At 48.9% G+C, this 25,746-nt stretch overlaps 1 protein-coding gene across 2 annotated transcripts in view; it reads right to left on the reverse strand.

The window, feature by feature from the left end:
- adcy8 (adenylate cyclase 8 (brain)) overlaps positions 1-25,153 on the reverse strand; it is a 66,961-nt gene extending 41,808 nt beyond the window's left edge. Inside the window, exons 1-2 of one of the 2 annotated variants that reach the window (XM_037082955.1) lie at positions 23,162-25,153; positions 2,156-2,305 (exon numbers count right to left, since the gene is read on the reverse strand). In XM_037082955.1, coding sequence (XP_036938850.1) covers positions 2,156-2,305; positions 23,162-24,079 — 1,068 coding nt within the window. In that variant the 5' untranslated portion in view covers positions 24,080-25,153. The remainder of the gene's footprint in view (positions 1-2,155; positions 2,306-23,161) is intronic. The other variant, XM_037082954.1, reaches the window with a different exon arrangement.
- Between the last annotated feature and the right edge of the window lie 593 nt (positions 25,154-25,746).

Here is a 25,746-nt window from a genome sequence, read left to right on the forward strand (position 1 = left end):
CTGCGGTCATGATTAAATCTGCCTCTGTGCCGGACACACACAGTTCCTGACTGTGTCACAGTGCAGGTGCAGGTGTGGTGGTTCTGAGCGCGCTCAGTGTGCTGCAGGAGAGCAGGTGTTTGCGTGCGCTGGGCTCGGCTCGGCTCGGCTCGGCCCGGCTCAGCTCGGCTCAGCTCGGCTCGGCTCGGCTCTGTGCGGTGCTGACCTGCTATCTGCGCTGGAAAGCGGAGCAGCGCGTCCACAAATTAAGGTCTAGACGGACAAATATTCCAGTGGAGCGTTGATAATACTTGAGCTGCTGCATCGTAACCGAGCGCTCCGGGGCGGTTTGGTGCTGGAGACTCACTGCAAGAAATGTTGATTTATTTGTTATTTTTCAATTCAGACTGAGAGTTTGAACGTCTGATGAGTTCAGGTTGTTTGGTCTCGCTCGTCTCAGACGGGGACGTTCCCGTGTCGATCAAACCGGAGCTGTGTTCACTGGAAACTTCTGATTCCTCTAATAATCATATTTAAATCTTTGTTTGAACAGAAGTGATTCATGCAGCCTGTAACAGCCCACTGAGAGGACGAACTGTCATGGAAAATCCTTTTTACTTCTGGTTTCATTGTATTTTGGAAGCATCTAACGTCTCCTGTCAGAATCAATTGTTTCTGTATTTTGTTTCCGTCTGATTAAAAGAAAGAAACCAGACAGGTTTTCTTTCTCACGGATCTCCTGAACTGATCTCACTGTTTCCTCTGCAGCAGTAAGCGACTTGCTGGGCTGGACATTTCTTGCAGTGTGGACAGTTAACAGGGGCTGCAGTGAGTGTTTGCTCCACTGGACATGGTCTCTGGTTTGGACAGCTGAGAGCCAGCGGACTCAGTGTCACATTAGCTTTGAAAGTCATTAGCGCAGCTTGATTTTAACCGAGAGCTGAAGCCCTCCAGCAGCTCGCTGACAACCCCCATCTTCATATCTTGTGTTTAAGGTTCCTTCGTCCTGTTTTTACTCTCCTTTCTGGCCGGTTTTCACTTTAAAATCGGCAATGAAAGAGTTTTTAGGTGTAACATCTGCCTCTGCACTGAACCATCAAGGTTTTACTGCAAAACAGTGAAGATCAGTTTCTTTAAAGACTTTAAAGAATCATAACTGCCCCGAGGATGGTTTTGTTTTATTCCCATTTTGTGCATTTAGACGACACTGAAGGGGAAGCAGGATGTTTGAATCTAAAACAAAGAGCTGAAAGTGGCTGCAGAGTCCTGAGACACTTTCACATTACATGTGGTCACATTATCCATTCCAATATGAAAATATTGATCAGCACGGCTTTTAATTCTGCAGCCTTTTATCTCTCCATGCACTGATTATCCACATCCTGTCCTCGTACCGCACTGACGTGGGTCCATCTTGTGTTGTGGGCAGAAACGTGTCTCTGTGTTCCTTCAGCATGTTGACAGAACTACTCGGCCCTGATTGGTTCACATTAAGGCGGTCTGCTCGGGGCGCGGCCGCGCCTCGCTCCATTACAACCATCGCAGAGCTCATCAGAGCCGAACCCTTCCAGGAAACACAACAGCGTAAAAGCTTTCAGTGGCTTCTCAGAGACCGGCCGTCCACTCCACTGCGTCAACAACACTGTGTCACTGTGTGTGTGTGTGTGTGTGTCCACTGCACTGATGCACAGTTTGCGTGACAGCGGTGGATCGATGCAGCGTCCATGTTATTCTCCTCTCAGCGGGCTCATTAGCCGAGCTGCTAACATTCGGCCTGTCAGCTGAGATCCATCAATGTCTTTGCTTCTTTTATCAAACTAACTGTGTCCACGCGGAGCTCCGTCACTGAGCAGCAGGAGGGAAAACACGCTGTCCTGTAATTACTTTGACCAATCTCAGGGTGCAAGTTAAAGCTCGACTCTGTGTTGTTCGTTATCAGTAACTCATCGGCTCTCAGTGAGCACCAGAACTCAACCGTCACACACAGAATCAGGACTGACTTTGTTTTACGTGGCTGTCGAGCCCTCAACAACAACAGTCGTCTTGACTAGTGGTCAAAGGAGCAGCTGTATACACTCCTCCTCGCTGCAGACTTATTGGAAAATCTAGTCTAGTTTCTGTCTGGATCGATGTGGTAAGTGATGAGCAGCGTCGCCGCGTCACGTCGCGGACTCACCTGTCTCTGGTTTTCCGTCTCGAGCCGCAGCCGAGCCTCGATGCAGCGCCGCGTCTCCAGAAAGGCCTGGCGCTGAGCCCGGTCGGACAGGTAACTGATGAAGATCCCCGCGGTGTTCATACACATGAACAACACAGCCTGAGCTGCTACCTGAAACACACACACACACACAGACAGGTAAAACTCAATTATCAGCAAGAACATGTCGACATCGTCACTTCCAAAGCAGAACTGGGAGTTCTGGTAAAGAACCATCTCTGCTGGGAGACGAGCAGGAAACCAGCAGAACTGAATATGAAGCGAACAGGACGGCCGTCTGCCTCGCGACCTCACGGTTCATTACCTCAAGACGTACAGACTCATTTACATAAAGCACAACATCCTGCGGCTGTGTTGACGTGATGCGAGCTGAGCGGTTGGTGCGTGCTGTCTGACGCGTCATCGCGGCGCTGCAGGATGTCACAGAGTTCATGTGTGTGTAGGATTACGTGTTATAAAGCAATCTGTCGCCTGTTTTTGAGTCGTCTGTTTAATGTCCATTATTCTTCCACTGATGATCTGTTGACAGCATCGTACAGGTGCTGTACGTCAACACGCCCAGGACCAACTGTGACCGGGTCGAACTGGGCGGCCCGGCTCTCTTCGAGCGGAGACTCTGTCAAGAGTAATCGTCCAAATCACTGCTGAGGGATTTGACACGACAGATCAGACGGATGTGGACATGAAGCGAAGATGAAAGTACTGAGGGGAAGTCCTGCAAACGGCTGGAGTGATGCCAGAGTTATGAAATATTTTGGGTTATAAGAGATTAAAAGCAGCTTTGGTGAGCTGTTCGGACCGTAAATATCAGATGATGTAGTTCACTCGCTGTCTCAAAGCAGTTAGTGTGCTGGAGTTTGTTTGTTTGTGCGAATCAACTAAATAAATCCACTGCTGCTGATGAAAACACAGCGAGAACTGAGGTCTTACGTTCCTGCTGCTCAGACTGCGTTCAGTATCGAGGACCTGTACTCGGGTAGTTTATGACTCGGCCCGCGTCGAGATGAGATTAAAAATGAATGTCAGAGGTCAGTGTGACAGCAATAAGAAGCCAACGAGCCGAGACGTCCGCTGAACAGAGACGAGAACATCTGAAACCAGAGGAGAGCGAAGACAAAAGACCGAACCAGGTCACTGATCGTCCACACGGGACTGAACCCTGAAACCTCACCGCTGCTCCGGGACACGTTTCACCAACCGCTCCACCTTCCTTCATCACACGGACACGCAGCAAAAGTTCTGATCGACCTGTTGTAAAAACAAATCCTCGAACGTGTGTGTGTGTGTCAACAGTGTCTATGGACCAAAGTGACTCCACCAGCTGTAGGATAAAGTGTGTCTGAGGTCTTGGAAAGCAGAAGTGACTCTCTGTCACGCTGGAGTGACTCAGAAACACGTCGGCTCTCGTTCAGTCTGAAGCTTTTCATCATCAGCTGTGAAGTGAAGTAAAGAGCGGCTCGGCCCGTTAAAGCATCACAAGGCTGATGTAACACTCTGCAACACGAGCGTCCTCCTCAGCTGCACAGGGGCAATTCACCACCACCACAACCCTCCCAACCTCCACCTCCACCTCCACCTCCACCGCAGCCCGGCCGGCCGCCTTCCTCCTGCCTGCTGGAGCTTTTACATGATGCAAGTGTTTAAACAGGTTGGCTGAGCGCTCAACACACCTCACACACACACACACACACACACACACAGAGCACAGGGAGTAATTACAGTAACAGACAGGTCTGGACTCGTCCTGAGTATCTGCTTCCATCTGTAGTGTCTCCAGCAAAAGGTCACTGAGGACAGTTTTTATTGCCGTACAGAGAGACACACAACGAGCTGTACTGTATCTGCAGCCGGCTGATAAGGTCGCTGATCAATAAGTCATGATTACCTGAACCAGGTGATGAGATTTCTGGTGTATAAAAGGCGTCCTCTGACCCGTAGACACAAGGTTTGATAACCAGGCTGCATTAAGTGACATGATAAAAGGCCTCACGGTGACAGAGTCTGGTTCTTACTTTCATTATTTCAGGTTGTGTATTTTATGTGTTTTACTATGCAGTGGCCCTGGAGCCGAGTGCTGACACAAAAGAACCTGCACGAGGGTGAACTGAGGTCAACGAGGGGGTTCAACAGGCGACCACAACACTGAAGGTAAGAACAAAAAGAGAGCTAATAAAAGGATCGACGTGCGGCTCAAAGACAATCGATCTGTTACATTCAGGCTGGTTTCACGTCAGACAGCTGCTTCGCCGCCTCCCTCACTCTACCCTCAAAATGTGTTTCAGTGTCAAAGATATCAACATATTGATTCTAAATATTTGGTCGGTGGACAATATGAACCAGCTTCACTTGCTGCACTGCAAACATCCAGCAGCAGCAGCAGCAGCAGACGAGGGTCGGCAGGCTAAGCAGGATTTTCCAGATGTGCCTCTAACCAGCGGCGTGTTCCAGCTCCTCCTGGGGGATCCCGAGGGGTACAGATGAGATCTGTAATCCCTCCAGAGAGTTCTGGCTCAACCCCGGGGATTCCTCCATGTTGGACATGCCCGGAAAAAACAATCAGACGCCCGACCACTTCAGCATCATGATTAAACATTACACCAACCACCTGCGTCAAACCTGAACCCAAATCTGTGCTGCACGATCAAAGACAACTGCTGCTGATTCTGTACATTTTATTACCTCTCTAACGTCTCATCGGTCTCGCAGGGATCCACAGAACAAAAATAATGTATCCGGAAGAAGTTCGAGGCAGACCAAGCTGTCGGGATGACAAACACACAGTGACTCATCTCAGCGTCAAATGCTTATAAAACATCCCGTTTCCCAAAAATACATAAATGCCAAGGCGGGTTTATTATTCCAGGATTTAGTGTGTCGGTTGGCTCCCTCCACTTTAATTAACCACCTTTTGTTCCGTGTTTGTCTCACAGGTTCAGAGAAGAAGCGGTCTGTAGAATCTAAACACAGAGATGTGAGTTTAAATGCTCCTTTTACGGCTCCGCCTCGAGTCGCCGGAGCCTCATTAGCGCGAGGCTCGCTGTAAATCAAAGTGACGGTGATTAAATAACTTTAGGCCTGTTTCATTGCTCCCCGTCTACTGTGTCTCTCCCTCTTTCTTTCTTTTTTTTTTTTAGGAGGAGAAAGTGTTATTGCTCTTGTACTGGAGGCAGAATCGTGTCACAGCTGATAAAAACCTCACACAGACGGTGAAACCTGCTGCACATCTGAAGAGCACCACGAGGAGACTCTCTGACGCCTGCTGCCCTCGACAGCTCCAAACGCTCTGTGGAGAGCGAGTCAAGGTGTTTATAAAGGGGGGCCTCTCCTCCACTGCCTGATCCAAACCGGTGTGGTCGTGCCTACATTACCCACGATGCCACGCAGCCGCTGAATGACTGAATCACTGGAGGCAATTAACCAGATTACATGCAGCCAAGAAACTACTCCACAAAACACAATGTCTTGCTTAAAATTAGTGGCGCTACCCTTTAATGAAACGGTTTCTTCCTGACGGTGAAGGAGGAGGAGGAGGAGGAGGAGGAGGAGGAAGAGGAGGAAGAGGAGGAGGAGGAGGAAGAGGAGGAGGAGGAGGAAGAGGAGGAAGAGGAGGAGGAGGAGGAAGAGGAGGAGGAGGAGGAGGAGGAGGAGGACGAGGAGGAGGAGGAGGAGGAGGAGGAGGAGGAGGAGGAGGAAGAGGAGGAGGAGGAGGAGGAGGAGGTCGTTAATGCAGCAGAAAGTGATACACTTCATGTTATTATAAAGAATAAAAACCTTTGTGTGTGTTTCAAATTCAAAGCTGAATATATGTAGGATTATCTAAGCTAACACACACACACACACACACACACACACACACACACACACACACACTCTCCCCTGAGGCTCTTCACTGTATCTCGCAGCCTCTCGGTGCATTACTCTGTGTTATTGTGTCTCGCGGTGAATCTCTCCCAGGACGCCATCAGCACTGATTCAATTTCTAAGTCGAGCTCCCCTGAGGGCTCCTCGGCTCCGCCTCCCAACAGAGACCGAAAAATTAAAACCCCATCAGCCGCCGCAGCTGCGGTAGCTGCGGCGGCGTCCATGTTGTTTTGGAAAAAGAGCGGCGCCGGCTCGTCACAAAGGGCTTCGGCGTGGAGACGCTCATTAAAGCAAAATGCCAGTGATGTGGATGTTTTTAACAAGGTCTCATTAAGAGCAGCGGGCCAGGAGGAGGCACAGCTTACAAACAGCGACATGGAAAATAACGAGGCAGGGTTAATAATAGTAATAATTATCATAATGTTTTCAGTTTGAGTCAGGGCTGAGGAGCGGCGTGCTGCGTGACAGCGTGACAGGGAAAACACACAGACGTGTTCGTAGCCGGCTACAAATCTGTCGTCAGGATTTAACAACGTATGACGAGATTACAGCTGAAATATTCCAACAACAAAAGAAAGAACAGAAGTTTTACAATCACACAACACATGAAGCAATTATCAACCGTTTACAACGACCCAATCAACAATGACGACGTGTCATTTATGTCTCTTTAGGTTTGATTTTCGGTTTTTAAGGTTTTTACTGTATTTTCACGTCTTCGTGTCTCTGGAGCTGCAGCATGTTGTTCTCTGTGATCCTTATGAACGACACAACCTGACGTGCAGAGCTACAGCGATTCATCGACCGACTGATTTGTCTTTGTCTATTTTGACACGTGATTAATCGTTCCAGTGAAGATCAGTCAACCTTCAGCCTCTCAAATGTGATTCGTCTCTGTTTTCTTTCTTATTGAACCAAAAAAACAAAACAATTCAAGACATCGCTCAGACTCTGAGTATTGTGTGTCAGTCCTGGATGGTGGAAACACAAACGTATCTGTGAGGATATGATAATAAATCCGTGGGCGAGCTCACAGCCAACGAGACCGAGGTTCAGACGGATGTTTCCTCCTGTGACCTTGTGACGTCACGGGAGGATGAACGGAGGTCGAGACGAGTGTGAGAACTTCCCAGCTCGTCACATCAGCAGGAGAACGAGCGAGCGTCATGCTTTAATGCAACAAAATGATTCAGACGGAGCGGGCAGACTGCCAGATCGCACCCACCCAGCATCAATATTTCAGAGCTATCGGTTACCTTCCTGCACGATGTGTGGACTCACGTTACACTCACACAGGAGACTTTACACAACATGTACCGCAGACGATGGAGTCGGGGGGGCGGCGGCGGTCTGAAGGCTGTCGGGCCGCTTCAGCTGAAGCCGCTCTCGGTGTCTGATGACAGCTGTATGAAAACATGTTAGAGGAACAGCTGGCGAGGAGCAGCAGAGCTGAACCTTCCCCGCTGCCAGCGCTGGTCTCTGCTGAAAACACGCCGCTGCCAAGTGAAGGGATTTATCCCGTGGCTCCGAGGGGAAGACGAGGACGGCGAACGATTAACTCGGCTTCACACGCTCGAATATCTGCCGACGACTGGATGAAGATATTCCACAGTCGACGCAGGCCGTCCGAAGATATTATACTTTAAATTTAACATGACACAGACGGCCTCAGTTAATAATTCATAACCGAGTGAAATATCCCTGTGAAGTTTGCACACGGACTCTGAAAAACAAACTGTGTTCCTCCAGCTCGCTCGCTCTGTTTCAACTTCATCCAAACATCATAAATCTCCTTTATAACCTGGACCGGACCGGCTGAACACTGACACTCTGCCAATACAAGCTTTACACAGCATTTGGTTTCAGTAATTAACAGAGTCAGACGGGTTTTTCTTCCAAGTCAGTCTACAGAACCACCATCGGGTCCAATCTGTCTTTTTAAATGAGCAGGAAACAATGAAACGGTTCGAACGGTCGACGGTGCGACAGCGTTCAAATACCAACAGCTTTTACATTTATTACATTTCTCAGGTGGAAAACATGTTGCTGCTACATACACATTCAGTATTTTTCATTAATGTGGGCATGAAGAGCATCAGACCGACACTGCAGAGTTCTATAAGAACCATGTGGGACACGACCTGACCACATCAGCACCGACTGACCCGACAGGCAGGGAGATGTGTAATTAATCCACGATCACGCAAAAAGCTGTCACCAGCGTACCTGAGATGTAAATGTCGCTCCTGTGCGACCAGCTCGCTAATATCTTGAGCAATTATAAGCACGTGGAAGCCTCGTGGAAGACTCATCATCAGTGGAGTGTGCAGAGGAGGAGGGTGAAATGATTGGACGGGTTGATTAGAGGTCTGCATCCGCCACAGGACTGCTGAGCTCCGAACACAGACTGTGGTCGCAGATGAATGTTGAGTCACTGTAATGTTTTGAACACCTCAGCTTGGGGAAAACACACTGATCCTGACAGGATTCATTCAACATGTCGTCTACGTGAGTCTGAGGACGATGATAAACGCTGTCAGCTCTCCCCGACTGTCCCAGCTCAGACTCTTTCCTCCCTCCTGCGACACTGATCTCATATTTTTCATTCAAGCGCTCCCGACTTTTCAGTTCCACTTTGGACCACACCGATCTCCGCTCCAAATGTGATTCCCGTGGCATGTGACCCATATATGCGACTCGTTGCCATGACAGTGTCTGATGTCACTCTGCAGAGACGATTGTCAGCGACAGTTTTGGAGCTCTTGTCTCGGGACGGGGAACGCAGCTCGGCTGGTGTTTGGAGGGAGAGAGGAGGGAAGTCAGGACACATGACCATCAGCAGACGCCTCTGACCCGTCCAGCTCACCATTAATCCAGAGTTTCAGTGTTTCAACGAGCTGTAGAAGTGTTTTTAAATGCTGCAGGCACATTTTTTACAACCTCAATCACAGACAAACAGTGCTGAGGTTCTTGTTATTTCACTCACAAACAGCCACATGTCATTTTCCTCCCTCAGGAGCTCGTCTGGAGTTACAAGCAGCTACTGAAGTAATCAGACGCTGAGATGTAGGTCAGGATATTTATCTAAAGAAGCGAGTGAATTCCTGCTCTTTGAAATCTGCATTAAAACTTGTTGAAACTTCAGATACCCCGAACTGAACGTTTTCTCCCCTGTGCACCACAAAACATAAGATACAGTGAAAAGACAGCGAAACAATGAGCGTGTTCGTCTGCAGTGACGGTGTGATGACGTGTTGTGGTGCTGCTGATGGTCTGAAAGCAGAGAGAGGCTGAGTTACAGCGTGAGGATGATCCAGTATGAAGACATCACCGGTGTAACAGGCCGACTCCACACATCAGAGACACTTCCAGTCTGCAGACGGCTCCTCTCACCACCACAATCACAGCCAGGCTGTTTTCTCGGGCTGAACGTGTAAATTGGAACAACGTCTGCAGGAGGCTTGTGTGTGTGTGTGTGTGTGTGTGTGTGTGTGTGTGTGTGTGTGTGTGTGTGTGTGTGTGTGTGCGTGTTACAGCAGCTTATTTCAAGCAAGCAGCCATGAAAACTGAGACGTTCATCAATATGCTCTGAGCGAGCGAGCCGGGTGACGATCCACTCTGCGTACGATCCGGGTCACTGCGTGTGCTGCAGAGGAGGAATTCTTATTCTGATGGACCAGATCACTAAGTTTTTTTACAATAGCTCAGCTGAGGTGCAATTAAACCTTCAGCTCCTCGACATGTAACCAGAACTACAGCCGGCGCCGGCCCTGCTAATGCTCATGCTGCTGGTCCACGCCAATATCAGCACTATCATTAATCCATACGAGTGATGTTGATCCTGTTAAACTACGTCCTGCGTGACTACTGACCTCACCAGCTCCGGCTGAATATGACAACACAGATAAACAGCTTTGCAGATTTCCCACAATTCAAATCTACAGCCAGCTCTCTACCAGTGATTCAATCAATGGGTCATCAATAATTCCACACACTGTCTGTGCTCTCAATGAGTGGATCAGTAAAAGATAGCTCCCTCAGTTATCAGATCCCAGCAGTGGTTTCATAACGGTGACCTCTGACCTCAAACCTTCCCTACATCCAACTGAAGACGCACCATCCGTGCACTTCCCCCCCCGTCACGGCCGGCAGCAAAGCTTCTCCTGACGTTTCCCTGCAGCTCAGCAGCGCGCTCGGCTCTTTAATGTCACCTTCTGGACGCAACGTCTTGTTTTCTCCTGGCAGCGAGCAGCAGAGAGCAGCCATTGTGCTGAGCTCCATCAGCTGTGTGAGGCTGTGATGTGAAGCTGGCTGATACAAAGTGTGAGCTGCACTGTTTCTAATGCTTTCACACTTTATTTACATTCTTGGATGGCTGATTCACTGATACGACTGATGAGATCCTCATCATACATGAGCCGCTTTCACTCTTTAGATCGAGGAAATCTCTCATCATGCATCAGTTTGATTTTGTTGATGTGACTGGAGAAGATTTCCACGCAGCTAAATGACGACAGTGTACGCAGAACAACATTCTGGGAGAGTGCAAACCCAGAATTTAAATATAATAGAGATATTATATTATTTTGATTAGCTACTAATTAGTTTGCATGATTCCTTCAGGAGAAAAGTCTAAATTCTCTGATTGCAGCTTCTCGAATGTGATTTGTTTTCAGGTGTTTTTCCTCCTCGATGACAGTAAACTGAATATCTACAAAACACGACATTTAAGGACGACTTTTAAGGCTTTTGGTAAACTGATGAAACATTTTAGAACAAATCGATTCATCAAGAGAAGAATCAACACATTTTTCACTTATTCACACTTTTGGGTCAGACTGTTTCCTGTATTGGCAGAAAATAAAGGCGCTGATGTTAAAACTAATAACTTGATGACAGCTGCTGTTAGCTGAGTGTGTTTCACTGACAAATATCCACAAATTAGCCCAGATTTAATGTCTGCGTGCACCAACTGTGGTGGACAGGAGATTCATATCTATATCTTAGTCTTAGTAAAAAGAGTGTGTTGGTGTGTTCACCTCACGGCAGATAGAGAGACCTTTGTTTTAATATCTGACCAGAACAAAAACAATGACCTGAATGCTTCAGTACACAAAACATAAAGGTGACAGTTCATTAGTGTTTGAGAGGCGCTGCATCAATACATAATTCTCACAATTAATTTATTTACTGCCACAAATGACAAATAAATTTGAGAGTAAATTCAAGTTTTTACTTTCTGCCAAAGATCATCGTCACCGTGGACACGATCGACACATAAACTGAGCGCACTCAGAGACATTTTTTCTAAAAGCAGCAGGACTTCTATCAGAGTCACAGGCGTGTTTGTTCCGGAGAGGCGAGCTGATGTTATTCCCCGGATCTGTCCGGTGACGGATCCCTGAGGGAGGGTAGCAGCCTGAGCACAACAGCCTGCAGCGGCGAAGAGACGGTCTGAGATACTGAAGCCGCTGAAGACCCGTCGTCCCCGGAGACACACACACACACACACACACACACACACACACACACACAACAACAACAACAAGCAGCTACACGCCTGGAGAACATGTGCTGTTCGGTCCAGTTTGTCCTGAGACGGCTGGAGGAGTTCAGGCTGCAGGTATCAGAGCCGTTCAGCCTCGTCTAGGTGATTGTTTTGGTTTTGGTGGAGAACGCGGCGCATTCAGCAGGTAAAGAGGAACACACCTGTTAGACACTCCAATGACACGGTCGATTTGTCCGTAGAAACACTGTTCTGTCCTCTAGAGTCACACAAACCTGAAGACCCGATGAGAAGATCTATCTAAATGTCTAGAATCAGAGCTGATCCCTTATATTTTCCTTTAAGAATATTAAAATCCAACATCACACGTCCATTAAAGAGCAGTTCATGATAATCCATCCCAACCAGCTCCTCTTCCTGCCTGGTTACGAAACATTTGGCTGTCACGATGTCCATGTTTCTACTAAAACACTCTAAAAGCTAATGGTTTTCCTGCCGCCAGACTCTGGTCAGACGTGACAGATAGTCGTTGTTGTGTAATGCCGGAGTGTCAACCTGCACTCAGCTCCGAGGCAGATTCACGGCGAGCCGGGCGAGTGTCACGCTGCTCTGTTTGGATTTCAGTGTTCCTCCAGGAGGCTGCGACTTGTTCCAGTTTATTGCAAATGAAAAGAAATAATGTCAGGATAATAATTTAATACGGACGGTCCCTCAGCTGTCGGGCGATCCGGCCACGTTTTAATGGACCGATAACAGCAAACACAATAAAAAGGAAGATGCTCGTGGTCAAACATTTTCACTACACGGGTCGAATACAGACGGCGTTCGTTCATTTTCCCGAGTACCTGCTGTTTTTCCACATTTCAAACAGATAACAGTAATCCAAAAGTAATCTCATTTAAATGCTGACCCCCGGAGGAGCGCGGTGAACGCTGCTGGCTGGCGCCCGGTGCTATGAATAGATTACAGCTGGGAGGTAATCCCGTCTGAAATCATCCTCAATGTGAAGAATAAGCCGTAAATCACCCGCACTTTAAGCTTAAAGCCTCACTCAATATGTCCTCAGACTCAAACAGGACAAATGTTGTTGCGTATCAAACGCGCTTTAATCTCGACGCTGTGGTCCAGACGAGGACGTTCACCGAACATCACCTCGCGTTGTTTTGGAAAACGATGCTCACGCAGAAACATCCTGTTTTCAGGAAGCTGCTCTCCTCGATCAGCTAGCAAAAACACACACGCTACGTCCTGTCATACTTTCAAAATAAAAGCCTCACAACTGCTTGCCGAGGTTTGGGAATAAAACTCTAGATTAACTACTTCCTTCAAACAGGGGGAAGAGTCAGAGAGAGAGGAAGACGACGACAACAAGGAAGAAGGAGAAGAAAGAAAAGAAGGCGAAGAAGAGGAGAGAAAGAAGAGGAGGAGGACGAAGACAGAAAAGACGACAGAAAGAAGAAGAAAACGGAAAAAGAAGAAGAAGAAGAAGAAAGAAAAGAAAGTGGAAAGAGGAAAGAAGGAAGACGAGGAGGATGAAGACGAATGCATGAAGACAGTCCACAGTCACCAGACCTCCGTCCAACAGAGCTCCTGCAGGACGAGTTGGACCGGGAGATTCTGCAAGTCAACACCACAGACGCCGTGACACCAAGACCACCGACAGCACACAGATGATTTATCTGAGCCAATCAACAATGGTTGTTTTACAGCAGGAGAGAAACTTCAGAAAACTGGAAGAAGCTCAACAAACAGACGTGTGATGACAGAGAAACGTCCCGACTCAGTGAAGACAGATGTGTCTCTGCGCTGACAGCAGCCATGATCCCGGGCAGGTGTCACCCTCAGTCAGGTGTTTGTCTGTTCATTACTGCTCATTATTCTGTTTGTTGTGTGATCGACCTCTGGAGACCTGATGGCAGAGGTCTGAGGATCAGACGGCTCAACACACCGTCTATTAAGACGGAGCTGCTGAGGCCTTTGACCTCCTGACAGGCCGAAGCTCCTCCTGATCAATGAAGCAGCAGGACGGAGAGACAAGAAACAAGACACACGTACAGTTAATATTTCATTCTATCTTTATCTCAGCTGTCAGGTTGAGACGCAGCAGCTCTGACCAGGTTTCTTCTTCTTCTTTCTACCTGGTTTGTTTGTTCTGAATCAAATCCCTGTTCAGGATCTTTTGACCGCTCGGCAGAAATGAGTCGTGAGGATCCTGACGAGGCACATTTGTGCCGACGCTCCACCGGCGTGACGCAGCCGGAGTCTAAAAAAAGAAAAGGGACTTTGTGGAGTTTATGGCCAAGAGTTCACGTCAGAGCATTCAGCCTTCTTATATTTACCAGCAGCACTACAATAAGCAGTAATAAGGTTCTGTCAGCAGTTCAGTAGCCGGGACACAAAGCGAGGCTTTCATTAAGATGAATGTCTGGCTGCCCGGACGATAATGGAGGAAGAGGAGGAGGAGGAGGAGGAGGGGGTGGGGGAGGGGGAGGGGGGGCAGTGTTGAGTCAGCGTTTGGCAAGAAAAAAACGAAATGACTTGTAGGTAACTTTGGAGGTCGGTCTGCTGAACGCACCGGATCGAAACTGACACATTTCAGACAATGCGGGCTTGGGAGACATGACATTTCAATGAAAGCAGCAAAAGAAAAGAGCTTCCACGTTCCCTGAAGGCAGCGTCAGGGTTGACTGTGCTGTAAAACTACACAAGATTTCATTTATCAGGTCGGGACACTCTCCTGGCACTGAAAACTCCCCCAAACCTTTAAGAGCCCAAAGACAGCAGCGAGAGGACGGAATGAGCCATTACCAGGCGTCTTTTATTATGGTCTGTAATCCTCCCGGACACACGACTTCAGCTGGTCTCACCGAGGACGAGGCCGGAGGAATAAACACGGTGACAAACAGCAGCCGAGGCCAAAAATCCTCTCAGTGCTGTGGCACCGAGCCAGGTACTGAATCAAGCTCGGCACTGTTTTTGCTGTTTAACTAACCTGAAGGACTGAAACATGAACTGCTTCGTCCATATTGTCTCCTGGTACCAACATTAGACTCAGAGACAGATACTCGTTTGCAGAACTGTGATCACACGTTACCACCATCAGTTCTCCAGGAGGATCCAGTGTGCCGATAACACACAGTTGTCCAGACACTTTACACAAAACCACAAAGTTTCAGTGGAGGAAAAGTCGGGATGTAACCAAAGTAACCAGGATCCAACATCTGGGAACATCACGGGTGTCTGCACCATCTTTCTATCATCTACCGTTTCAGGAGACTTCGCTCACCTGATAATTACGGGACTTAAAATTGCCATCGCTACAATAGCAGTCATGATAATGTATATTTCCACAGCGGTAATGACATTATGCTCAACAGAAATACTGATTTTACCTGTCCACGTTCTGCAAACCACAGATACGCTCACACATACTAATCATCTGTATTTGGAGGAAGCTTTTACGACAGCGCTAAATGTTTAAAACGCACTTTTAACCATTCGGAAGCATCAATCATGTTCGGGTGGTTAAACTCTGATTGCGCCTGCTGCTTTCTAAATGGATGAATCGTATTTATGCCCTGATTACGGGGTTTCATTCATGACAGAAGAAGGAGAATGGAGGACGGTAAAAAGCTTTTTACACGTCTGCTGCAATTTTTGGGAAATGCCTCAGAGGTCACAGCGCACAAATGTGGCTGGAAAACTCTCCATTAAAAGCTCAAAAAGCCGGCGCTGATGGCCCTGATCCTTCATTAAATATTAAGAGGGGCTGAGTGCAGTGTCTGGTAACAGCAAGATTGTCTAAGATCAATCACATGAAACCAGCAAGATGAAGGCTTGAAGAGGAGAAGGGTGAGAAAGAGGGTGTGGGTGGAGGAAGGAGGGGAGTCGGACTCCCTCTTCGCCTCCTTCCTCCCTCAGAGTGATTCCTCATCAGGCTGAGTCAGTGTGAAGACGCTCGGCAGCCATCTGAATGACAAGCGGGCTTTAAAGGTCACGACGACTTCGGATCAGAAAGTGGGTCAGGATCAACATGGCTGCCTTTCACAAACTCTGCCTGGCGACAAGTGATCACCAGCTGAAGGCAACAGCCCGACAAGGACCTGAACAATCCCAGTCCTGTTGTCTGTGTCTAGTTTTCCTCCCATCAAACTAAATAAATCTTTAATGTACAGCCGCTGTCGCTTTTAGCGAGTAGCTCAGTTAGCCGCGGAGCTAAATGACGCAGTACAGAGGTGATTTACAGCGGCTCTGATCAGGACGATGACTCCCGGGATGAGAGGACACAGAGGACAGACAGAGAGAGAGTCGGACATCATCAGTGTAGAGTCAGAAGATTTTCACGTCACTGCTAACTGAGGATTTATTTGGACCGAACCGGAGGAGACGGTTGAGACAAACCAACACGGTTTTAATGACCTGGTTTTTATAAATTATTGACACACTTCAGATCGTCTTAGTTTGAGAAAAGAAATGAGAAAAATATTAAATTGTTGACATGTTGTGAGTTTACTCTGTTGCTGTTGGCCTCAGACTTGTGGTGTCACAGGACAGAACGGGCCGGGGTTAGCGGGTTAGCATGCTAACAGTTGTTTCATTTGGAATTTTCTAAATGTTTTTTGCAAAGTTTGTGGCATTTTCTCACAGAGGACGGCGCATGTCAATCACATGGATGTGAGCCTGTATGATATCAAGCCTATAGACAGTAAGAATGCTCTTTTTTAAGATTTAAACAGGATAATCCAACATATCCAAGAGAACAGAACTGGGCCTCACAAATAGATTTAGTTGAATTGTAGATATTCAAATTTTCTACATTTTTCTCAGCACTTTGAGGACCTCATGTCCAGAATTATGATACGATTGAAAACTGCAGAAAGGTCTGAAACGAAGCTCGACGTGAGACTGTTTGTTAGTTCTGGCTGAAGTCTGACGAGCTACAACGGATCCATTCAGGAGAGAGAAACATGGTTACGAGAGAGGAAGTTCCATGTGACCTTTGGTTGGAGGCGGGATGTAAACGCACTCAGCTGTTTCAGTCACATGCCTTGTTGCATGAGCACTAACGGCAGCAGAGGTCACATTAAGTGTTTGAACAAATGATTAATGATGACAGGTTCCTGGTGTGGATCAGATCAGCTGGACGGAGGCCAGAGGAAACCTTCCCATGAGCCATCCAGCACACGCAAACATACAATTACTGCCTGTGAATGAAACCTGCGATTTATTTACACATGCAGACGCAGCTGTGAATCAGAAACACAACGACCGGCAGATTAATCAACCTGCATGTTCAGTTTTGAGATCTGGTGTCTGTAGCGGTGAGCTTTACGTCGATTAGCTACAGAGAAGGCTACAAAAAATTAGGAATATGGCGAAGCTTGTGCTGGAAAAAAACAAAACAAAAAGCGTCCAAGAAATGTTTCTGATGGTCCAGAAGACGTCGGCGTGCAGAGGAAGGACTACAGTCAGAAACAGGGAGCGATCACAAACATGGAAAATAATTAAGAAACAGCTACATTCCTTTTATAGCCTGAAAACAGTCATATACATTTTCTTTTTCTTCCTGGTGAGTTTTTGCAGGTTTGGGTTCAGATGCAGCCTCAGAACAATAAACAACACAAGAGAGAAATTCAGTTTTTCCTTTAAGAAGTTCGGTTTCTCAGATCTGTCCTCGAGTGAACCCTCTTCACAAACAAATCGATGAAGGATCTATGAATAAAGAAAATGTACCAGTCAGCCGATCCTGTTCAGACACACACAGGGTGAGTGGGAGTCCAGCTGCAGGCTAATGCTAAGCTAGCTGTGCAGAAGAGGGAGAGAAGAAGAAGAAAAAACTGGGAGAATCTCGATATATAATAGAAATGGTGAGAGATTGGTGAAGACTGCCTGCACTTGAGCAACAATGGGTTGATTGTGATTGTCTGGCAGCGACTGTGAGCAAACAGCGAAGACTTTTGAACGCTGAGACACACAAAACGTATTTCCAGGCTGCGCTGAAGGCGAGGGATTGAACCTGCGTGCCTGTATTCTGCTCATGATGTACACATTTGGTCTTTTAATAGTTTCCTTCCTCCTCTATCTCCTCGCTGCAGCCGGCGCTCCAGGTAAGCCGAGTTTGACCTTGAAAGAGGAAACAGCGGTGAGCCTGAAGAACGGCTAATCGGCGAGCATGAAGCTCCTGCTGTGTGTGTGTGTGTGTGTGTGTGTGTGTGTGAGAGATACAGTGCTATTGATGGTTTTTATAACACTCTTAGCTGCACGAGAACACCAAAGCACACACATTATCATACACACACACACACACACACACACACACACACTCCCCCCCCTGCAGCCCAGAACAACCTGATCTGTTATTTACTGACGCCGCTGTTCATTTAACAGCAAGTATAAAAGGCTAAATGGATCCTGCACAAAGGCAGCCATCAATACAGCCGCGACTGGAGGACAAGAACCAGGTCCATCCTGAGTCTTTACAGGCGGACGGGGAAAAAACAGCAGGTCAATATGAGCTTATTGTTCAGAGAGCGAGAGGATGGGATGTGATCGGACTGGTGCGAGGGTCTTGAAGGAAAAAGCAACGGCCAATACCAAAGACGTTCGACGTTCGACGCGGGGCCAGCGGGGGCACGGGGAGGCTCTGAAGAGACGGAGCCGGATCGATGGAGGCTATTCTGAGTCTGACAGGAACAATCAGGCTCAGAGACAAGAGGGACGAAACACAGCGTGCACCGTCTCTGCAGCTGTGACGGGAGAAAATATGCGTCTTTTAAAGAGAAATGATGCTTGTTTAAGATAAAATAAAACCATCTTCACTTTTATCATGAAGGCGGTTCACCTACAGACAAATCTGACAGCTGATGTTCGAACTCGCGCTCTCAACTGCAGCAGCGATGTTCGTTAGTTTCAGGAACAGCTTAGACATTTTTTTGCATTTACAGCTTTATCCCGCTTTAGTCGACGGAGACTCAGAACGTTTAGTTGACAGAATGTCAGATAACGTGAAGCCTCAGGTCGTCTCTCCGTCCGCCTTCACTACCCTTCACCGTTTTCCTTTCAGCTGAATTATAAATTCAGTCCGTAGATCTTTTCTTTCCAACCGAAACCTTTTAACCTTGAAGCTGTATTGATGTCACCGACTGTGTGTGTGTCCAGGACACGTCAATCAATCACAGGGAATTATTAATACCTCCCCTGAAGAGGTTGTGCTCTGGCCTGTGTCCATTTGTTGGCTGGTCTGTCAGCAGGATTACACAAAACCCCTCTGACTGATTTCCACGGTGGAGGACGGGTCTCAACCCAGAATGAGACCTCATTAACATCTGGTGTTGATCTGGATGAAGAGAAAACAAGTTCAACATAATTCATGGATCCCGATAAAAGAAATCTGTCGTATATCGGTGGCTGGTGGCCACGAGGTCTGTCAGGTCCTAGCGGAGGTATACGCTCTACTTGATGGGTTCAAGTTTAAATCTTGACTGACAGACTAGAAGCGAACATGGCTTTTCATCTCAGTCACGGTAGTTTTCGAAACGGGTGTAAATCATCACGATTGTCGACCGAACCTCTAAAATCACCTGGACCCGGCTGTGATGTTTGCCTCCAGCGTCTCGTCAGTCTGTTTCCCTGCAGAAACTCAGTTGTTATCGTAATGTGATGTTTGTGAGTCTCTTTGTGTTGACATGAAGACATACGTAACGTTCAGGAACAGTCTTCAGTCGTTCTGCTCAGCGGCAGGAACATTTCCAGCCTCTGTGTGACTTTGCGATTGTGAGACGTTTGATAAATCCCTCTTTAATTGAACTGACAATCGCCGTCCTCCGCTCCCCGACTCTCCTCCCTGCAGTTAATATGTATATTATATGTTCACGGCGTCCTTAAGCAAACACAATTAATAAGAGCAGATTAGCGCCGCTTGACTCGAGGATGTTTAATTTCACAGCGAGCGCGGTCTTCCTAACCTCAGGAGTGAAGTATGAGCCGTTCTAATCCTCCTTCCGCCCGCCACGTCCATCCGGCCGAACGCGCCGCAGCTCGCGTGTCGTCGCCGCCACATTAACATGGAACATGTAAGTCGCTGATCTCCGAGCTTTTTCCAGTCGACAAATATAAAGACACGATGCTAAAATAATCCCACCCGCCCACGGAGTTAGAGAGAGCTCATGCTTACAGTAATGACACAAAGTCAGACTTATCACAGCGTGAGCGGAGCTAATTAACCGACTCTTGACGCTGCTGCGTATCAGAGATTTTAGAGAACTCGTACTTTAATTATCACAACGTAAAGCCAGTGTGCAAACACCGAAATCCGCCAGATGAACATGTTGGTAAGGATGTGCAGGATGAACAGTCAGATCTCTCCAGGTTGGTCTTTAGCGAGTTAGAGGTCAGGAAGTCTGAGTCCTCATGTTGACTGGTGACCTGGTTTGAACCCATTGCAAGACGATCTCTGGTTTTTAATGTCGTTACCGCTTTGAAATCAGAGCTGCGACTAACACAGGCTGTCCAGGGTGGATGACGGCTCCATCGTCAGACTGTCGCCTCTGTAAAGATGAAATGAAGAGAGATATTCGGTTTGTTGGTTTCTTCTGTCAGTCTCTGTTCAACAACTGGGAGCAAAGTCCAAGGTTTGAAGCTGGTGGAGGTGGAGCGGATTTGTATTCAGATTACAAAACCATCCAACCTGCAAAGAAATGTGCAGACAGGCAGCGAACACACACGGCGTTGTGTTTAAAGAACGTGTTGTCTTCTTGTTTGTCCTCTCACTCACCATCCCGTGAGTCACCCATCACCGAGCCAGAGTGACTTCAGACCAAAGCTCACTGTCATTTTTAAACATTTTAGGAGCAAATGGAAAAAAAAAAAAAAAAGCTTTTAAGGACTGGAAACCGTCTGAACCTCTCTCGTGTTTCATCCATCAGAGAGCAGATGTTTTATTGATCTGCTCAAATCATAAAACACTGCAATCACCCGTCACAAAGCAGGAAGCGTCAGGTTCTCCAATCCAGCTAACAGCGGCGCCGACCCGCGACCTCTCCTCTGAGAGGCTCGCCGGGTCGCCGGCTCGCAGCGGACTGACACAGCTGAACCACGCGACAGAGGGGGAGCTGGGAAATCCCCCCTGAGCTACACAACAAGAGACACGCAGTGCAGCAGCGTCCAGTCAGCTGCACCACATCTACAGCCATCGACACGCAGCGTCAGCTGGGACGGAGACGGGATTCACACTGACAGCGGGACGAGGTTCTGTTCATCCAGCCCACGTTAGATCAGGAAGCACGAGTCGCACCGAGCGCGCTCAGTGTGTTTGTGTCTGCAGTATTTTAGGAGTTTCCTTCTCGTCTGAACATGAACTGCATGACTGTAACGCTGGTTTGTGAAGGACGACACGGTGAGACAGTCGCGGTCATCTATATCATGACGTTACACACCAGACAGAGACAGAACAGTCACGATACACTCGGTCTGTGAGGGGAGTCCACGGTCAACCTCACTGTCGTTTCTCTTACTTTACTTCATGGTTTGGTTGATAAAATGTACAAAAACACAGATATGTGTTTATTAAAGAGGCCCAACAGTCGAACACAGCAGCTCCACATGTCTCATTTTGTCAAGATATTCATCAAAAGGCTGAAAATAAGAAAACTTAAAATGTGTGTGTCTGACGAGAGAGTTAAACATGGAGGACACACAGCGATGACAGAATCTGACAACCTGGACACGAAAACATTCAACATGAGATGAAATATGGAACAGAAACACAAGGTCCTTTAGGGAAACTGGGTCAGTGTGCTGCTGATGTCTGATACATCCATGTTAGTGAAGTGAGCATGCTAACCAGCTAGCCTCTTACTCCCAGCTAACTGCTCGGCTAACTGAGCTAACGAGCAAACAGCATCCAGGATGATTAAAAAGGCTAGCGTTAGCAGCAGTTAGCAGTTACTCTGGTGACATGATCACCTCTAAGAGAACACTGAAAGCAGCATTTTGAGATGATCGGCATATTAATTAAGAAACATATTGATAATCTGTGAGTGAAAGTATTGAACAGCTCCACACTGATGTCACGCGCAGGTGTGAAGCCACGTTCACACTGTGCACATTCGTTGCTGCGCAGTTTGTTTTCCTTCAGCTTTTGTTCTCTTACATTTCACGCGTCTGTACCGTCTAAATTTATACCCCATTAATCACCGACTGCCCTCTGTGTTATGACACCAGCCGGGTATAAATTATCCCGCGGACGCCTGACAGCTTGTCGTCGCTGCTCCTCTCGCGACGTTAACCATTCTCTGGAAGAACGCTGGAAACAGAGCGAGAGACGAAGCTGATGGGGAAATATAACTCACATCTCTCTGCAGCGAGACACCTTCTGCCCTCCAGGTTGTTAAAAACACTCGTGTGAGAGAATAAAACATACTTAAACGTAAAGAAAGAGATTTTTTTTTTTACGCCACAAGAGAAGAATGAACATGTATTGTATTGAACAATCCACCTCATCTCAGTGATGAGTCTGTAAAACACTGATAGAGCCTGACTGATATATTGTTCAGTATCCACATACATGTTGTCTGATATGTAACCTGATTAATTTAGTTTGTCTAACTGTCAGATATCCACAGAAGCATGTAAACTCTGCGACGGTCATCTTAAAGATGTTCACATCCGTATCAGACGTACAGGTCGAGCTTATTTTAACCACAAAGTTCTCGGGATAAAGACTTTAACGACGCGCCTGTTTGTCCTCAGCCATCATGTGGACTGACGTCATGAGACCGACTGGAAGAAAAGTCGACGGTGTGCCGATAAAAAAATCTCCTGGGTGGTTTGATTTGAACGTAATGAATAACACAAGTCAGTGAAGAAGAAAGGGAGGAAGAAATCTGATGTATGATTATAATAATGTCCAGTAGGGGGAGCTGGACCTGTTTGGAGATGCAATACATTCCTCTGTGTGTGTGTGTGTGTGTGTGTGTGTGTGTGTGTGTGTGTGTGTGTGTGTGTGTGTGTGTGTGTGTGTTGGACAGCTCCCGGTGCTGAAACCTCAGCAGCAGTCGGATCAGGCCGGTGTCGCACACAAACCGCCTCGCTGCACTCTGCAACCTGAAACCTCTCGTGACAATACATCCAACACACAACAACACAACAACAACAACACAACCGACCCACTGACAGGAAGCATGATGTCAGCTGAACAGACTGAGTGTTCAGAATCAGAACCAGCAGAAACGAGGCAGAAACACCAACAGCTCGTCAGACATCTTCAACAAGTCTGCAAGTTCATGAGAGGAGGAGCTGAGGAGAAGGAGGAGAGGAGGAAGAGGGAAAGGAGAGGTGGAAGAGAAGGAAGAGGAGGTTTAGGGAGGAAGGAAGGAAGGAAGGAAGGAAGGGTGATGGAGGAAATAAGCGGAGAAATGGAAGTAGGATTGGAAATGGACAAAAGGAGGTGAGGAGAAGTGGATTAGGATTAGTGGGAGGAGGAGGGAGATGAAGAAGGAAGAGGAGGAGGTGAATCAAGAAGAGGGATTAGGGGATGGTGCAGGGAGGAAGAAAGGAAGTAAAGAGGAGGAGGAGGAGGAGGGGGCCAGGTGAGATCTTACCTGGTTGGTAGAGAGCTGTGCATTCTGGGAGATGAGCAGCTGGACCAGGATGTGGAGCCCCGAGGTGAACAGGCCGGCCAGGATGGCCCAGGTGAGCGGCAGCGGCAGCATGCTGTAGGTGGCGAACAGGGTGAAGAGCACGTATCCCACCCCGTCCCCCAGCAGCCCGTAGCCCAGCCCGGCCGCCAGGATCTGCGTGGCCATGGCCACCCAGGTGACCACGCCGCTGTACTGCAGGTAGCTGTGCGACGTGGTGTCCTTCCGCACCACCACTAAGGCACAAATGACGACCTCGATGCCCGTGAAGAAGCCCAGCAGCGTCCCTTTGATCGGGTCCATCGGGGAGGAGGCCAGGGTGAGGTGCAGCACCAGCAGGGTGAGCTTGGTCACCACGTCCAGGATGTTCATCACCACCACCGACTTGCGCCTCTGGCCCAGAAAGTACCGCTGGTAGAGCCGCTCGAGGTCGCGGGACTTGAAGGCGTTGCGCAGCGTGGGGAAGATGACGCCCCGGTACGTGTAGCCCCAGTTCAGGAAGAAGTCGGAGTTGCTGGGCGCGCAGTCGATCTGCAGGAAGCCCAGGTCGCTGCTGGCGCGCTCCGGGAACACTTTGGTCCCGCCGTTGTTGTGCCGGTCTCCCACCGACGTCCGCCCCGCCGACTGCTTCCGCGCGCCCTGGCTCGGGTCGTAGGGCTCGTCCGGCCCGATGCCCTTCACCCCTCCTCCGCCTCCCCCGCCCTGCTCGTGGATGAACCGCTGCTCGGTGATGTGCCGCACCGCGTTCTGCCACAGCAGCCGCTTGGGTCGCGCGCTGCCGCTGCCGCTGCCGCTGCTGTTGCTGTTGTTGCTGCTCGGCGTCTTGTTGATGGTGTACAGCTCCTCGCTCGCGCTGGAGCACCGGACCTCGGACAGCTCCATCACTTGCTGCCGCTTGTTGCCGCTGCTGCTGCGGTCGCTACTGTTCTCTCCTCCTATCGATCGGTTCGGTTAGTGGTCGCTGTCTGCCCGGTTGTGAGTTAGCTCAGCGATTTTGGGGAGACGACGTCCTCTCGTGCGCATCGAACCGGGGGCGCGGCGAGCACGGCACGGGGTAAAGCGCGGTTGGAGGTCATCGTCACGCGAACGATCCCACTGAAGAAACAGCACATAAATCCGACTCGGGTGGAAAAGCATCTTCTGGATTAACCGCGCGCCTTCGTCTTCATCATCACCATCGTCACCGAGCACCGGGCGGCGTGTTCCAGCCACCGTGCGCCGACCGTCCGCACCATCAGGGTGCCGCGGCGTCACGGAGAGCCGGGGTCGGGGGAAAACCCAGCAGACAGACGGTGTAAGACAGCAGCTGTGGAGGAGATCTGAGGACGGAACCCAACAAATGGCTCATGCGTCGTTGGCACCGCTGGTTCCGCTCACTTTGCCATTTTCCCTCTTATTCACGCGCGCTGCAGGAGAGAGAAGAAACAAAAAACCTGTTTTCTGTTTCGTTCGAAGAAAAAAATAAACGTGCCAAAAAAAAAAAAAAAAAAAGACAAATCCAGTGATTCGGTGATCCGGAGATCCAGTGAGGTCAGGAAACAAAGAATCCGTCAGTACAATCCGTGTGTGAGACCCGCAGAGCTCCGGAACCAGAGGACGCGCACGATCGTCAACTTGTTGTCAAGAGGCTCCGCAGACCGGATCAGTGCCGAGTGCTCGAGCTCAGCCCTCCTTCTCGCGCCTCTCCAGCCGCACGAGGGGCTCGCGCCTGAATGCAACACCTGGCTGGTGAGTGGGTGGAGGGAGGGTGGAGGGTGGAGGGGGGCGATGCCAAGACACACACCCGTCCTCCGTCACAATCCTCGTCTGTGCGGAGGAGACCGCGCGGGGAGAGAGCGACCCGTCTCCATGGAGAGTGTCCAGAAAATGATGTCCCGTGTGTCCCCGTGCAGCGCGCGAGGATCAGAGCGCAGCCTCCTTCCTCCTCCCTCCTCCTCCAGCTCCTCCTCCTCCTCCTCCGGTGAGCCCGTCTCTCCGCGTGAGTCCTCCCGGTTCCCCCCTCTCCTCCTCCTCCTCCTCCTCCTCGGTGTTTAAAAGGCCGTGCAGCAGCAGCAGCAGCAGCAGCAGCCGCGTGGAGAGGATGTGCAGAGAGCGCGAGGCTGGTCAGCGAGAGGCACGGCGGCGCGAGCGAGTCAGCTGGGCTCCGGTCTGACGTCACAGTCACCTCTGGATCTGTGTGTTTGAGTGCGTGCATGTGCGTGCGTGTGTGCTCCCTCTCTCCCGTGTTTATCGTCCCAGTCTCTCCTCTTCCTCCTCCTCCTCCTCCTCTTCCTCCTCCTCCTCCTCTTCCTCCTCTTCCTCCTCCTCCTCCTCCTCCTCCTCCTCCTCTTCCTCCTCCTCCTCCTCCTCTTCCTCCTCCTCCTCCTCTTCCTCCTCTTCCTCCTCCTCCTCCTCCTCCTCCTCCTCCATCATCCTTCTGGCCCCAAACATTTCTCTCCTCCTTGAGATTGTTTCCCTCCTCCTCCAATTCACGGTGCTCTCCTCTTTTTCTGTCATGACTTTTCACCAACATCTGATGTTAAAGCATGCACACACACACACACACACAC

The sequence above is a fragment of the Acanthopagrus latus genome, chromosome 21, assembly GCF_904848185.1.
Source record: "Acanthopagrus latus isolate v.2019 chromosome 21, fAcaLat1.1, whole genome shotgun sequence".
Lineage (NCBI taxonomy): Eukaryota > Metazoa > Chordata > Actinopteri > Spariformes > Sparidae > Acanthopagrus > Acanthopagrus latus.